Raw genomic sequence first — 16,749 nt, forward strand, 5'->3', positions numbered from 1 at the left:
GGGCCATTATATTATATTTTAAATCACTGGTGGGAACAAAATATGACAGTCTACCCCTTAATTCCATCAATCATTTCTGACCTCGAGCCCTACTTTTCCATAAGTTTTTTTTTAAATGGTAGGATTCGATATTGTAATTAATGCCTTTTTCCTATTATTTGCTAAGATTCACCAATATTTTCTATAAGATTTTAGTGATGTTAAAAGAAAACCAATAAATTTTTTATTTATTTTTTGAATAAAAGGAAAGGTTCGCCAATAGAAATAAATATTTCTTTTTCAGAAAATGAAAGATTTGCTGGGATTTTATATATTATTTTTTGGGGGGTTTTTAAATTGATCACTGGAGGAATATCTGTCTAGTTTTCGGATCATTTGGAAATGGAATAGGCACTCTACTTTAGCATTTGAGATGTTGGTTGTGGCCGTTGCATTGAGATAGGTAGCTGTAGGGTTCATGTTTTTTGCTTCTAGCTCATCTAAACCTCGTGTTTCTATGCACATAAATAGTTTCCAAGTTCACGAGGCTGCTGATTTGTATTTGTTGAACCATTTACCTGTTGTGAATAATTTGTTCTTGTTTGAAGGCATATTCTTTGGTGTTGGAGATTTGTTTTATATGCCCTTTAGTCTTGACTCATCAATGATTGTTTTTCCTGATAGGCTTCTCCCATTGTCTTGACTTTGGCCAACTTCACTTTTTAACTCAATGAATGACAGAGGCAACTACAGTACTTGAGAGAACTCTATGTTGCTTTGACTTGAGTATGCCCAACTTAGAGTAGAGGTTGTGGAAGGCATTGGTGTAGGCACAAATTGACTGGTAATGTCATTGTTGCATTTGTTGCCATTGAATATAGTGGTCATTCTAAACATCTTTAGGATAGTATTCATCCTTGAAGTCTTCCAAGAATTTTTTCCAAGTTGGCTTAGATCTTCAATCTGGTTGATCCTCCTCCCACAAAGTGTGGGCTTTCTTCCACTTCTTGACAAGTGAATTTTTCATAAGTGCGATCTTGAATTTTCTTCATTAAAAAGGTCATTCATAGAGAAAAGTGCTTCTAACTGACCTAACTAGTTATTTGCTTTCTTTGGATCTATTTTACGTTCAAACACAAGAATGTCTAAATTCGCTTGTAATCTAGGAAGGACTCATCCACTTAAAGCATCACCAAATGGTTGAGTTGATGGAACTAACCATTTGGGGACTTCAACAAACTAGTTATAAATGTTTGTGCTTCTTTATAGATTACATGTTTGTGAAGACAAAGGGGTTGTTATGGAAGTTAAAGTAACGAAGCTTCGATATGTGACACATTATCTTGTAGCAGTTTGGTTTCTTACCACTCACTATAATGAGAGGTGTTGTGTTATGAAACGGCTACAAAAGTAGAGCCAAATTAATGCTTGTTTGAACTAAAACATTGTATCGCGTTTTGGATCATGCACCTAGTGTCCTATAATGCATGTAGGTGTAAACTAAGTCACAAGGTTCGAATTCGAATTGGAATTCGACAGCCATGAAATTCGGATGAAATTTGACAAGGGAAAAATTCGAAAAAAAATTCGAATAAAATTCGCCTTATATAATTTTGTTTATTTTTAAATATATGTATACTTCTAATAAATTATCAGAATAGCGACCCTTGTTGGAGAAAATCCAAGGGCGACCCAACAGTTGCAGACACCCATGACCCAATAGATACAAAGCATATACGAAGAATACCCACGACCAGCTGAGTTGTGTTTAGAGGCGGATAGCAGTGCTTTATAGAGGAAATTCGATTAAATTCGATTTTTTTTTATAGAAGTTTGAAATTTGATTAAATTCGAACCTCATCCATGAAAATCGCCGTATCCTGTGACTTAGGGTGTAAATGTGGCTTGAAACTCAAATAGTTGTTTGTGAAGCTATGTAGCATGATCCTTGGCACTATGCGAATGGTACATGATGCAAAGGGTTGAGCAGGAGATAGGATGTATCTTTTAGGTTGTGCAACATGTTTCATTGTGGATGACACATGCAGCAAGCAACTACACATGGATGTGCACCATGGTTCATGACATTGTATGGGTGGTGCATGAAACAAGGAGCTGCATGTGAGGTTGTGCAGTGTTGCACAAGTGACTTAGGCTAGTAGATGTGTTTGCATGGTAGTGTGTAGATTATTGGTGGTAGGAGATAAATAAGTGGAGAATAGGTACAAAAGTTTGCATCCTTGTGCTTCCTTGAGAAAACAACAACTCTTATGAAACTATGAACTAGCTGAACACGTAACAATAACATTGATGAGTGGTTGGTATCTAGTAACATTTCACCCATCCATGATAATGGAGGAATCCACTATTAGCAATTGTCTCATGTCTCACATTTGTAATGCCCTCACTTCTCTAGTTGCCATCCAAATGCTTAAATTCACCTGTCATCCATCTCCACAGGCGAAGTTCAGTGTTGGGAGATGATGGGTTAGCCAAAGGGGACCTATACTTTGACAAATTTTGCTTTGGTGGGCCTTAATAATAATACTTTATAATTTTATGTTATAAAGTTAAAAGTTAATAAAAGTAACTTATAAGTTACTATATGACTTAATAAGTAACTTTATTTTAAAAGTTACATAAAACTTTTCCCTAGGCAAGTAATAACTTAAAAATGGTTCAAAGTCATGATGATTATCTCCCCTCCAAGTTGGCGCCACTTCCTAGAGAAAGAAGATTCGAAAGAATCTTCTAAATATGCTTTGTGGGGTTCGACCTAGCTTTTGAAAGGCATAAGGTGAATTGGGCGATGCATTTTGAGCTATTCTTGGATTTTTTTCTCTTCATCATCATAGTTGGAGCAAGTCTGCAAATTCAGATCTGCAGGATTTGACAAGGATTTGGGAACAAAATCTCTCATATTCTCTCAGGTTGGACGTAGCCCCTACCTTATTTGGCACGATTTTCAGTATTTCAGGTCATTGAAGGACCCTACTGTGTGAATAATCAGCTAAGATAGCAAGTAGAGGGTTTGGAGAGCAAATTCTGATCAAATTGGAGGATTCTACAGCAAGCTATCCATTCCTAGATGCCAGCTGTACCATCCCAGGGCCAGCTGTACCACTTCTCCTTGCTTGGAATTCATGAAAAATAAATTGAAGGGTTTACCTTTGGATTTTTTGTACAAATCTCATTGTCAGCATTAGGAATAAAGATTAGAATCATTCATTGAGGCTTATGAAGTCCTTGGGAGAGAGATATGAGCAAATCAGTGTGGAAAATTGACCATTTTCAGTGAAGTCTCCTAGGGGCCTGAGGGAATCAGCAGCAGTTTGGTCTATTTGTGTTAGATTTGTTTTTGGTAATTATCATTTAGAGGAATAAAGCTCATTGGAGCAGTTAGGACACATTGATAGCTCTTGTAGCAGCATCTGGATTCATTGAAGTCAATAAAGCAGCCCTCCAAGTAAGGTGTTGGACTCCTGGTAGGCCAATTTTGGCATATCATTCTTGAATTCCACTATTTATTGGCATTTGTTAATTGCTGTTAGATAATCAGTTAATCTGAAATTTCTTTTCAGTCATTAGTTTATTTTATATCATTGTTATTCAATTGCATTGTCAAAATTCCAAGGCACATTTATTGCACAAACTCAAAAAAAGCATAAAACCACAAAAACAAACATATGAAACCAAATTTCCCTACTGCTGGCCAAAGAAATCAGAATCAGAAAACTAAATCAGATTGCTACATTCAGTAGTCGACATCTTTCAACATTTACAAGCTAACCCTCAAATATTGTTTGTCGAGGAGGTTGGTGCTTAATTTGTGGTCTCAAGGTGGACTTCGAGGTTTGAATTTTGTTTGAATTTTTCCTACATTACCCGGGGACGCGTCCTTGGCTTTTTTATCAGCCATCCCCGTCTCGGGGACAGGGGACTCCTAGGGGACATCCCCATAAATTCTGCATATAGACAATGAATTCTATAAGCAGTTTGACTTTGACTCTCAATTTAACACAAATTTGCCTTAAGAACTCTACTAGTTCTTATATGTTAAGGTTCTATAATGGATATGTGCATGTTTTATACATGTTTTCATATGAATATTTTAAATTTTCTTATATATAATAATTTTCCCTACTTTTATATAGCTGTCCCCAAAATTGGCAAAAAAAATCACCGTCCCGGAAACACATACCCCCATCCGCTGCCGTCCCCGTCCCCGTCCCCGAAACTTGGGGTAACATAGAATTTTTCAATAGTTTCTTTAAGTAAGGAGAACATGCCACATGAAACAAGATGGCATAGGCATAAAATATTTTGGCTACAGCATCATTTGCCTTCTCCCATGCTTGCAACTCAACATCCTAATTCTACTATGCCCAATACTTGTGGCCTTCCTCTTCGCTTTAGTGTAATCTTTCACCCTGCCAATATTTATCCTAGTAGTAGAATGAAAAGGATCCATGGTAGATTCTATAGGTAAACCTTTCACTCATGCCTTAGTCTTCCTGTGCAATCTAGCCATTTCAACCTTATCTTCTAGGTTCTTTTTTCACAATCCTAATTCCCTTTCTAGTCATGCATTAAATGGAGAGAAACCCTAGTGTGATTCCTTTGAAATTTGTGTTATATATATTGCACACCCAATGTTTACCACCACCCTGAATTTTTGGTCTTGGTTTTGTCTAAAACAGTGACATACTGTAACAGGGGTTTTGTTGGTTTATATGAGCCTTTTGCATAAGGTTTCACAATGGCAAAAGGTCATTGAATGAGATTTTCTATTTTACTTCACAAACAGTTGCACGCTTAGAAGAGCCCCAACATCTCTTCTCTCATTTCTTCAATTTCAAACTTGTAACTAGAACCTATACTGCTGCTTGTTCTGATTTGTAATGAAAATGCAACAGCAAAGTTGAAATTGAAAAGAAACAAAGAAAAGCTGCTTGAAGAGCTTGGAAATCAGAAAAGAAAAAAGGAAAAAAGTTAAACAAAAAATTTTCTTACAATGGGATGTGTTGACATGTCTTTTGTACACGACCAAACACAGAATAAAATACCTAAAGGTACCTTATCCTCTCTTGAGCAAAGTTTCCCGACTACTGAAGATCTCGCCAAAGGATCAGTCGAGGCAACTCCAAGGTTCTTGTATGTAGGTTCTCTACTCGTGGATAAGCTCTTTGTGGTATGATGTGATTTTGCTGGAATCACAAGGGGACTTACACTTGACGACCTAAACGTCTAATTTGTTGGAATCATAGGATTTCACTAGACTAGATTTTTTGAAAAAAAGGAAAAAAGGATGAGGGCAAGGGAAGGATCTAATTCTGACACTAAGAATGTAGGAGCAATGAATGACCTTTGATGAAATTCTGACTAAGTCTTGTCTTGACATCCCAGGACCATCTCCACAAGGTTAGTATGACCTTCGGAGGAAAGCTTTATGATGTTCAGATCATCGCTACAGGCATAGACACCATCAGGCTGATGCATATCAATGAAGAAGCGACAATTGAAGTTAAGCTTAAGTTGAATGATTCCAGTTGACTACACAAGGCAAGTCTGCAATCAACAAACTGCTAGTAGTATGGATATACAAATTTCACCATCAATCAAACACATTTCTTCCACTCATCTAATAACATGAAATCAAATCTGAGAAGTATAAAGACCATGCAAATTGTTGAATCGACCCATAGATTTCACCATTTCTTCAATGAAGTTTTACAAGTCTTTTACAACAACATCTTGGCAACAATCTTTGCCTTCTCTTGCTATTCTACTCTAATTGCTATTCTATCAACTGACTATTCACTATTAGCTAACTATTCACCTACTATTAACTATTGACTAACTATTAGCCTTTACAAATGAGGAGCTGGGGCTTATATAGCACCCTCCATACAATTCAATGGCTCAGATCAATTTGAGATCAATGGCCGAGATTTTACAATGAAAACCCTAATTAGGGTTAGTTACAACAAACTTAATTCTGACCAATGAAATAATTGCATTATTTGGACACATGTCTTCTTTGGAATATTCGACCAATGGATAGTCGGGGTAGGTACATCAAAGTTAGTGCCATCTTTGATGAGTCAGGTACATTGAATCTGGACTTGCTGAAGTGGACCAACCCAATTGGAGGAGTGATGACTGGGATGCCACCTTGTCTTTCCTTCAAATGTTGGACTGGAAAAGGTCGTCCTTGATGAGGCTGGGCTGGAGAAGGTCGTCCTTGTTGATGCTGGTCTTCTTTCATCTGCCAAAACAAACCAAAAGATGATTAAGGACACATGATAAATTCATTTCAACATAGCATTTTCAACTTAAATCATCAACAAAAAGATATTAACATGAAACTTGCCCAAGATTTTCTCCAGGAATAGACCCTATAAGAATTTCGGCCTGGACCCTTTGGAAGGGTTAGGAGCGAAATTCCAATTTTAGCTCAAAATTCACATTTTTGAAGGTCAAACATCTTTCCAAGGCATTCCAAATAGCTTTTCTCACCCTAGTCCAGGCCTGACTTAGCACAAAATTTGGAGAAAAGGATTGTTTTAGTGTTTTTCGCTCTGGACCCTTTGGAAGGGTCAGGAGCGAAATTCTTGATTTGGCTCAATTCCTTCAATTTCAATGTTTCCTAGCAACTTGAAGTTACTCCTAAAGACTTCCTCCATCCCAATTCACTTTAGTTTGCAATTGTCTTGTCACAAATTTTGGAAAAAAAGGTGGTTTAGAGAAAATTCGCTCTGGACCCTTTGGAAGGGTCAGGAGCGAATTTCTTAATTTAGGCTTATTCCTCCATCATTTCAAGTTGCACTCGCCTCAAAAGGCTAGAAAACACTTCTCCTCTCACGTCCAACTCCTGTTTGACTTAATTTTGCAAGGAGAAAAAGGTGATTGAAGAATTTTCGCCCTGGACCCTTTGGAAGGGTCAGGGGCGAATTTCTTCCTTCAGCCCAAAATCATCATTTTTGGAGACAACAATCAACTCAAGGGCAATCTCAAAGGCATCTTTCACCTTGGCCTAAGCATGGTTTAGCATAAATTTGAAAGGAATAGGTAGATTTTAGGTTTTTCGCTTTGGACCCTTTGGAAGGGTCAGGAGCGAAAATCTTGTTTTAGGGCTATTTTGCCATCCTTTCAACTTCAAATTACCTCCAAGACTTAGAACATCTTGCCTCACTCCTGTCCAGGGTATAAAAACCAAAATCTTGACTTGATTTGCAAGGAAAAAAGGGTGATCTTAAGAATTTCGCTCTGGACCCTTTGGAAGGGTTAGGAGCAAAAATCTCATTTGGCTTCAAAATTTGCATTCTTGGTGACCAAAATCCACTCCAAAGTAATCCAAATGACCTCTATCATGCTTGTCCAAGCTTGGCTTTGTTCAAAATTTGGAAGAAAAGATGATTTTAAGGATTTTCGCTCTGGACCCTTTGGAAGGGTCCAGGAGCGAAAATCTCTTTTAGGCTCAATTCCTTCATCTTTCATGGTCTCTAGCAACTTAAAGTCACTCTTAGGGGCAACTTCTCCTTGATTTTACCTTAGCCCACACTTGATCTAGCAAAAAATTGATAGCAAAGAGAGGTTTTGAGAAAATTCACTCTAGACCCTTTGGAAGGGTCAGGAGCGAAATTTTCATTCTTGACCAAAAACCATTATTTTTTCAACTTGAAACTTCTTTGCAAGGTAGGATTTCATCTTTCATTGCCCTAGGAACAAGGTTTCATGTCCAAGAAAGGTAAAAAAAGTAGGCTAATAAGGAATTTCGCTCTGGACCCTTTGGAAGGGTTAGGAGTGAAATTCACTTTCCTGGCTAGAATCCTTCATTTTCATAACTTCCAAACATTCTCAAGGCTAAATCATGCTCATTCTTCTTCTCATCATGTCTTGGTCATCAAGATTTGGCTAAATAAGGAAAGAAATGCCTCTTAGAGAGATTTTCGCTCTGGACCCTTTGGAAGGGTTAGGAGCAAAAATCTTAACTTGGGCTAGATTCTTCATTTCTCCCTTTCAAAACGACCTCAAGAGGCAAAGACAAGTTATTTCTCTTCCATCCACGTCATAACAAATCAAAACTTTATCTTCTTCATTACAAAAATAAGAGCTTTTAGGAATTTCGCTTTGGACGCTTTGGAAGGGTCAGGAGCGAAATTCCAATTTTGGTCCAAAATCCTTCATTTCTCAACGCTTTCAAACACTTCCAAGGCAACAAGAATGTCCATCCTTCCTTCCAAGATACCCTGCAAATCAAAAATTAGTCAAACTTAGGAGGAAATGAGCTTTAAGAAGATTTTCGCTCTGGACCCTTTGGAAGGGTCAGGAGCGAAAATCTCATTCTAGGCTAGATTACTCATTTTTCAAACTTCGAACCACCTCAAGAAGCAAACTTAGATCATTTTCCACCTGAGGAAGAAGGTTTCGAGGTCAAACAAGGTAGCAAATGAAGTCTATGATGAATTTCGCTCTGGACCCTTTGGAAGGGTCAGGAGCGAAATTCTCCTTTAGGCCAAAATCTTGTTCTTCAAAATCAATCAAACTTCCTCTCAAGGCAAAAACATACCCATTCATCTCCCATCAAGCCAACGCCTAGCCAAAATAAGGAGGAAAACAAGAGTTATATAGATTTTCGCTCTGGACCCTTTGGAAGGGTTAGGAGCGAAATTCCTAATCTTGGCCAAGATCCTGACTTCATTTTCACATTTCTTCATTGAAACAAGCGTTTTTACCTTCATTCAAGCCTAGGAATGCATTAGTTCTAGGTTTTGGTCAAAGTAGAATGTCTTATGGAGAATTTCGCTCTGGACCCTTTGGAAGGGTCAGGAGCGAAATTCGCTTTGGACCCTTTGGAAGGGTCAGGAGCGAAATTTGACATTTTGGACTCTCTGTCAGGATCATTTTATGGAATATAACATTTAAGTATAAGTTCTTATACTTTAAGTTATATTCCATATATACTTTCAGGATGTTTGAGAGTGGTTTCGGACCTCTAGGAGTTATATTGCAAAATCTGGTTTTTGGAGGATTCTTCAGTTTTCTAGACTTAGTCGAATTTCAGGATCAAGACATTCCAGACTTAGCCAAATTTTAGGATCAGGGCATTCCAGACTTAGCCAAATTTTAGAGCATTTGAAGATCAGGATGACATTTCAGACTTCATCACTCACCAACTCGACCTAGCTCGGACCTTCAAGAATGATACCCACTCACAAAGCAAGACACAATTAGCAACGAGAGCAAAACCAGGCCCTAAGGAAGATTCTCAAAGAAACCCTAATTTTGGGGCCCTGTGGACTCACCCTGGCTCAAGCAAAGCCTGTAATCCAACGATCCCCTCGACAACACTCATCCTGCAAAGGCTAACAGACAAAACCCTAAAAGACCTAGAAAACAAACCCTAGAAAGCAAAAAGTAGGGGTCCCCATTTGCAATGGGGCGATGTGTGAATACGTCACAACAGGATGGCATCATAGTTTACTTCCAACGACAAATGTAAGTGTTATTGTCTTTTTTGCAAATGAAAAATGTTGATGCTCTCTTTCAAATATCCTTTCATTCCCTCTCCATAACCATTGCACACTAAAATGGGATCATTTAGGTCTCTTTAAGAGGTTAGGGTTTCAAATGTGTGGTGGGCCTTGTGGTTCATTCACGTTTTTCTTTTCTTTTTTGTGTTTATCTGAATGTTTCTCTTAGTTTCGGGGGGTTTTGGGGATGGCAATTTTTGTCCTGGATTTCAAGAATGTTAGAGGCACAACTATTAAAATATTATGTAAACATCAATATTTTATTTTTTGAAGTACGAATAAATTAGAAAAGAACTTGGTAAATTATAAAACTAAAACTAAAAATTTAGATAACTTAAGAAGCTGAAGTTTTTTAAAGGAAATATGATGTGCTAAGTTGTCACTGACAATCCATTTGATCAAATAATATTGTACTGCATGTATCCATAGTTAAATGGGGGAAAATGATTGTTAATCATTTGATAGTATGTTGAGGATTGGACTTTTTAAAATATTAATGTACACTGCATGAAGTTTGCTTTTCAGACAGCATAGCTAAAACAAATCTCTGCGTTTGCCTACCAAATATTGTCCATTCCTGATGTACTTCGGCTCCAACCATTCCTACCCATGTTGTGCTCCGTGCATAGCACCGGCAGGAGTTTCTGTAACTTTTACAACAAAATTCATTCTAACAATAGACTCATAACATTCTACAGAACACTAAAACCACATACAAGCACCAATATACCTAGCATTTGTGATAAGGTATGGTCACATCAGTATAAAGATAGTCTCAAATGTCTCAGTAAGAAGATTAAATATTTCAATAGTTAAATTTTTTTTTTTTTTTGCTGCATTTCCAACAGCAAGCTATCAGGGATGTCTTTGAAAAGCACACAGAAAATACTGAGACAGCGGGGGGGGGGGGGGGGGGGGGTGTTGAATCAGTATTTTAAATATATAAATGCACAAAACCACACAAAATATAGAGAGAGGAAACACGTAATTTCACATGGAAAACCCTTTCAGGTAAAAAACCACGACACATCAGTAGCTTTCAATTACCAAATGAGCACCAACTCAAAAATACATAAGTGAGCACCAACTCAAAAATACATAAGTGAGCACCAACTCACTGAGAGCATCTACTCTCCTCGAAGCACCAACTTCGTTCATCTTTTTACATTAGATGATAGACTGATATCAACAGCAGCACTTGCATTCATTAAACCTCCACAAGTCTCGACCTGAAGGTTACGCTTCAGCAGCAAAGTAAATGATAATCAAAGTGAAGTGCTTCAAGTATCCATATACCAAAGAATGTAGTTCTGTTTTGTTGACACCAAGTGAGAACGATACCACAAACCTCTGTCTCCTCCAGATAAGTAAAATCGCCCCTAGTGAAGATTATCGATGACCACCAATGTTCTGAAATAGAATAATTGCTCTTCACACCAGTCCAATATAATTGCATCAGCTCTAAAAAACAGAAAGAAAAAATAAAAGAGTCACGATAGTTCTTGAAAACTTGTATATGTTCTCTGCCAGCAGCATACTCTCAAAACTCTTGTAGCCAAGAAAAAACATGATGGATAAAGAATCGTCTTGAATCAGTGAATACCACACATATGTATCCAAAAACGTCTCCCAAGTAAAAAAAAAACAATGAGAAGAACAACACGTCTTCAAACAGAGATGACAGAAAAGCGCCCATGTCTACATCCATGATCTCACACATTATTTAAAAGAATCTCTGTCTGCAGAAAAATGAGAGCCATGATAGTCCTCCATAACTCGTATAATTTTTCTGCCAGCTGCATACTCTCCAAAAAATCTTGTATGTGACATGCGATGGTCAAAAAGCTTGACTTAACAGTGAAAAAGACAACGGAAGAAGGTCAACATGGCAGATAATTCTGACTAGGCACAAGAAAGTAGATAGAAAAGTAGGTGAAGTGGACAAGCAACCAGCTTAGGTAGATACCCAAGCAACTCAAGCACACACCCAAGTAGCTCAACCAGGCAACCAAGTAGCTCAAGCACACAACCAAGTAGTCCAACCGAGCAACCAAGTAGCTCAAGCACACAACCGAGTCGCTGATGAAAATCTGATAATTAATCAGCAGCTTGACTAGTATTTCAATCCAATTCTATACAACAAACCTTTGACATCAATGACAAAATATTCAACAGTCCTGAATCTCCTGATGTCCCTAGCACTGTTGAGAGACTTTGGAGATGATAGGGTTTTATGTTTTTGTGGATGTCCTTGGGAAAAAAAGGACAGACTTTTTTCTGTTTTATTACACTTCCACTCAATAGAACATATCAACTATGCACACTACTCTTAGGTTTTAACATGGCTTTTTTCATTTTTAAAACTGTCAGACATTTCAATCCTAATGTACAATAAATGGTATCATATCCTTTATGAACAATTTTCAATGAAAATAACAAAATACTTGATGCCCAAGAAATTGAATTTTCATCAAATCACATTGTTCTCATTTGACGTAGTTTGCACAATGGTGTTTGTTTGCTCAACAAGCTTCACACTCTCCTCTTTTTTCTTGAGCATCTCTACCAATCCATAGACAGCGATGTGTTTATTTAATAGCTTGAGATAAAAGTAGTTTGAGTTCTGTACTGTTAATGTCAAAGTTGATTAATTGGGTTGGTATGAGACAGAAAAGTATGTTGTTTTCAGCCAGTACTTTAGATTTGTATCAATCATTGCTTTTAGAATCGAGAAATTATATTGATTTCATATGCAGGTATTAAAAGTTAAAAATCTTTTTCTTCATTATTTTCTGCAAACCTTTTTTGTGGGGTCTTTTATTTTCTGGAGAAGAGACAGAAATGGAACAATGCATACTTCATTCGTACATATCTTATAAACATTTTAAGCATTCACTGCATCATGATAGAGATAGTGGGTGAAATAGACGGAAGCAGCTGTTATATGTGCACCTGTTTCTGCAGCCATACTTACATGTAGCTTTGGTTTGTGTTGCTTGCATCTTCAGCCAAATTTTACTGCTTAATAAACAAATGTAAAGTTCTCTTTGAAGTTGTGCTACTGGCAGCGGGTAATGGCTTGTGCTTGAAATAATGTTGTCGTTCTGTGGAAAGTACAAGATGCCCGTCTACAGATCATTCTACATTTTCTATTATAAGCTAGAAAAAATTGGAATATTAAGTATCAGAGCAATCTTGAGAGAATCTTATGAAATGTTATAGTTAAGAGAGTGGGACCTTAATAACTTAGTTAATTTAGAAGGCAATATTTGTGAACCCATAGACAGCCATTATCAAAATGTGCTTTTCAATTCCCTGCATTTATCAGCATCATCATACCAAGCTAACATACTATGGGTGCATATCTAAAACACCTGTCCAAACTGTTACTGATGAACTGTTAGAAGTAGCTTAAGAAATTTGAAAAAGACCATGGCATCAATAACTTAGGAAAGAAGATATGACTTTTTCCCTGTTTGAAACCTCATTTTTATAAGTTCTTTTGTTAATTAAGGGAAAATATTTCTGTCATTTGATTATTATTGAATGAATTATACAAGGATGGTCACTGAAACAGGCACCTCTCATAGTTGGAAAGAAGATTGTATGTTATGTAATTGGCTGAAAATTATAGTTACTATAATACTCTTTTCTAATATTGAATGATTCGCATAGCCAATTCGAGGAGAAATTTGAAGAGATGAATCCAGTTGACATACCAGTGGGATCTGTTCCATTGAGGACTGGCCCTGCTGAAGATTTACCTATAATGCCAGGAAGTTCTATTTCTGTTGATTCGGAGCAGCAAGGTCATGAAACCCAGAAATTGTCTTCAGAATTAAATATCCCCCAGGATTTTGGAAGTGGAATTATGAGAATAATTCCATCAGATGTTCATGTGAGTAATTGCTTCTAAGTTCTAACATATTTGGCAATTTGAGTAACAATTGAAACCTGTAACCTATTTAGTAATCCTGCACTGGCAATGCAGATTGATACTGATTATTGGCTGCGCTCTGATCCTGGGGTTGGCATAACGGACATGTGGAGAACTGAATGTATCCTTTTTATCTACTTGTCATTATCTGCCTATGGGTAAATGATGTTGCTTTTCATATGAATTCCTTAACTCTACAAAGCTAAATCTACATGGGATGAGGTGATGGAACTTAATTCAACAGACTTTGGCATTGATGAGTGCTCTTGTCCTCAGACTCCTCCAAGCAGTAGTGTATCCTAAATTCCAGAGATTTTTTTACAGGGCATGCTGAATGCATAGGCGTTGAATCAACTTTATCACCAAAGTTGTGTATTAGCAAGACTACAACAGGCAATTTGGTGCTTTTGGAACAGACTTTTGATGAGTCAAGGTTAGGAAAAATCCTATTCATATTCTGAGGATCTCGGAGGCAAAATATAGTCGTAGAGCTCTCATTAATAATCTCAACACCATGTTGCACCATGTTGAGCAGTTGCTATAAAATGAAAACTAAAAAATTGTACTTCTGTTGTTTTAATGAAATTATCTATTCTGGCAATCAATGGATGTCGAATCCATGGGCCTGGTAAGTACCCATGTTATTCATCTTTGGATTAATCTCTGTACTTTTGAGTTCAATTGTGACTGTTGTATAGTTAGTGACAGTACTACCCTCAGCACCATGCCGAAGATCTAATCATTGTGCCCCATTTGTTGGACCAACCCAGGTCTTTGTAAAGTACTTTAATTCCACTTTAAACAATATTTAATAGCAAATTAAACAGTTTGAGTTAATGAGGATTATCTCTCAAAACTCATCTTTTTTTTACTAGTCAATTATAAATACAAAGAGCATTTGATTCGTAATGTTAAATCTTAATGTTTTATTTCTCTGTTTTGATTGCTGCACGTTAAGATTTTTTTCAGAGTTTTCTTGTTGCAAAGTTAAATTCAAGAACCAAATTTAGCAATCTTGCGCCATTATAGCACTTGTATTGACCGTATGATATTAAATAAAAACTAGAATAAGATCAATACTATACGCAGCTATTGTTTGTGTTCAGTTTTGAGGTTAATTTTTTAAAAGAGAATTCTCAGAATATATGTGTTGTTTGCTTAGCTTCCAACAGATGATTCATGGATTAATTATAAACTGAAATGCAGATATGGTTTATCCATGTGGATTATCTAGGATTCTCACACAGGAAATGGATGTGGAAGGCTATAATCAATATCTATTAGTGAGCAAAAACAATGTAGATGACAAAGTTGCATGAAGGAAATATGAAGAAACAGAGCTAACAAGAATTTCATAAGACAACAGGGGTCTAAGGAGGTACAATGATCACAACTACTCATAACAATGAAAAGGAACTGGTCATCACACTGGAAGAAGTATGAGAAATTCTTATAATCTGGTTATAAGAAGCTGTCTATCGCATGAACTACTGTAGTACTCAATAATTCAAGCAACTACAAGCATTTTGGCTTCCTCAATATTAAATACATGTAAAAATATAAAAAAGGTCAATTGCAATCAAGTTTGGTTTTTTCGTAATCAATAGATGATAGTACATCTTTTTTAACGTGCATTGATGACAATCAACTTTCTTGCACATTTTGGTGCATAACAGTGTTTTTGAGACGATTGAGTATCAAGTGAGTTTGAAGTATGGTAGTGCTAGGGCAATGGACAATTGGTACTGGAGAATGTAGTGCATAGCTGACTTAAGTTGCCCCTGGAATATCTGAGGTTGCTTAAGAAGCAATAACACTTGTTACGTAGTGAGTTGTTTGAACTTAGTTTGAAGTAATGAGAGGTTGCATCATGTAGCATAATTTGCATTCTATCTAGTATTGTCCACTCTTGAGTAATTGACATGTAGTCACGAGTGCATATGGTAGATTCTGACAAGAGAATGGTTGAAGATGGTCAGGAGCCAAGTGTAAAGGATGTTGGACTACACTAGGCTTAGTAAAGGTGGAAATCATGGCTTGAGGAGCTTAACATTGAACATTGTATAAAGGTCCAAGTAATTGCTCATAATTTTTATTTACTATTTATAAATTCAAAGCACACTTATGGAAGGCAATACCATGGGGATTCACTCGATAAGCATGATATATCAAATTTGAATGTAAGGCATAAGATAGTATCCCTAGTTTCGTTCCTATCTTTTAATGCCTTACTTAAAATGTCCCCCTAATACCCCTTTTTGATACAAATACTCTGTTATTTTAATGGTGTATATGAAAATTAAACTAGTCTTAATAATAGGGATTTTTTAATTTTATTTTAGTGTTAAATCTATCTCATTTTTATGATTTGAAATCTATTTTTAAGGATTATCTTAGAAGCAAGATGTCCAAAATATACGTGAAGGCACCTTTTGATTATTGTTATTTTATAATTTTTATTTTAGATATGTTAGAAACTTAATTATTTAGAAATTAGTATAAATACCTAGGGTGAAAAGGCTACTTTTCAATGCAAATCATACTTTCCTAGGAATTATTGTACTTGTCTTTTAGGAACTACTCTACTAAAAGAAGGTTAAGGTAAAACACATGTACATAATATAACTAGTCTATATGCACCCCACTTTTGATATATATATATATATATATGTATTAGAGTAATATTTTATTAGCTAATAATTATTTATTTAATTATTAGTCTATTATAGTCTATTCTTAAGCTAAATTTATGAATCTTATAATTCTTTAGGGTTTTCTCTTTTAGGGTTTCGAGTATCCTCTTATAAAGATTCTTTCTTTGTATTTTCATAACAAATTTTAATTATTTGAATTGCATTCTTGTTGCACAATCAATATGACTTTTTTTTTCTAGATCTCTGAATTTTAGCTTCCATAGCTTTTTTGCTTCTCTCCTTCTGTGACAGGCTTGTATACAGGTGATCTTTGGGAGTTGTAGAGTTGATTTTTCCTCGACTCCAATATGGTATCAAAGCTCCAGATCTGTATGTCCCTGTTCTCTTCATGAGAGATTTTGGGTTTTGTTCTTCAGATCTATGTTTTTGGGGGTTTGTGTAGTTGTTTTTTAACATTTCTGGGGATAGTTGATTTTTCGGTACATTTTGGTGTCAAAAAAATGGTTGGATTCAAGAGGTCGATTCCACGAATTTTGATATATAATTTGTTTATTTTCGGTGACGGGCATCTGGGGCAAGATTTTTTATTGGCACATTTTTCGAGACACAAATCCGTAAGGCTGTACCTGCAGACATGTTAGAA

At 36.4% G+C, this 16,749-nt stretch overlaps 1 protein-coding gene across 6 annotated transcripts in view; it reads left to right on the plus strand.

Annotated features, from left to right (window-relative positions):
• LOC131051375 (transcription factor E2FB) overlaps positions 1–14,289 on the plus strand; it is a 78,792-nt gene extending 64,503 nt beyond the window's left edge. For all 6 annotated transcript variants that reach the window (XM_057985867.2, XM_057985866.2, XM_057985864.2 and 3 more), the window contains 3 exons: positions 13,191–13,413; positions 13,507–13,573; positions 13,655–14,289. In XM_057985867.2, coding sequence (XP_057841850.2) covers positions 13,191–13,413; positions 13,507–13,573; positions 13,655–13,755 — 391 coding nt within the window. In that variant the 3' untranslated portion in view covers positions 13,756–14,289. The remainder of the gene's footprint in view (positions 1–13,190; positions 13,414–13,506; positions 13,574–13,654) is intronic.
• Positions 14,290–16,749: the final 2,460 nt, after the last annotated feature.

The sequence above is a fragment of the Cryptomeria japonica genome, chromosome 11, assembly GCF_030272615.1.
Source record: "Cryptomeria japonica chromosome 11, Sugi_1.0, whole genome shotgun sequence".
Classification (NCBI taxonomy): domain Eukaryota; kingdom Viridiplantae; phylum Streptophyta; class Pinopsida; order Cupressales; family Cupressaceae; genus Cryptomeria; species Cryptomeria japonica.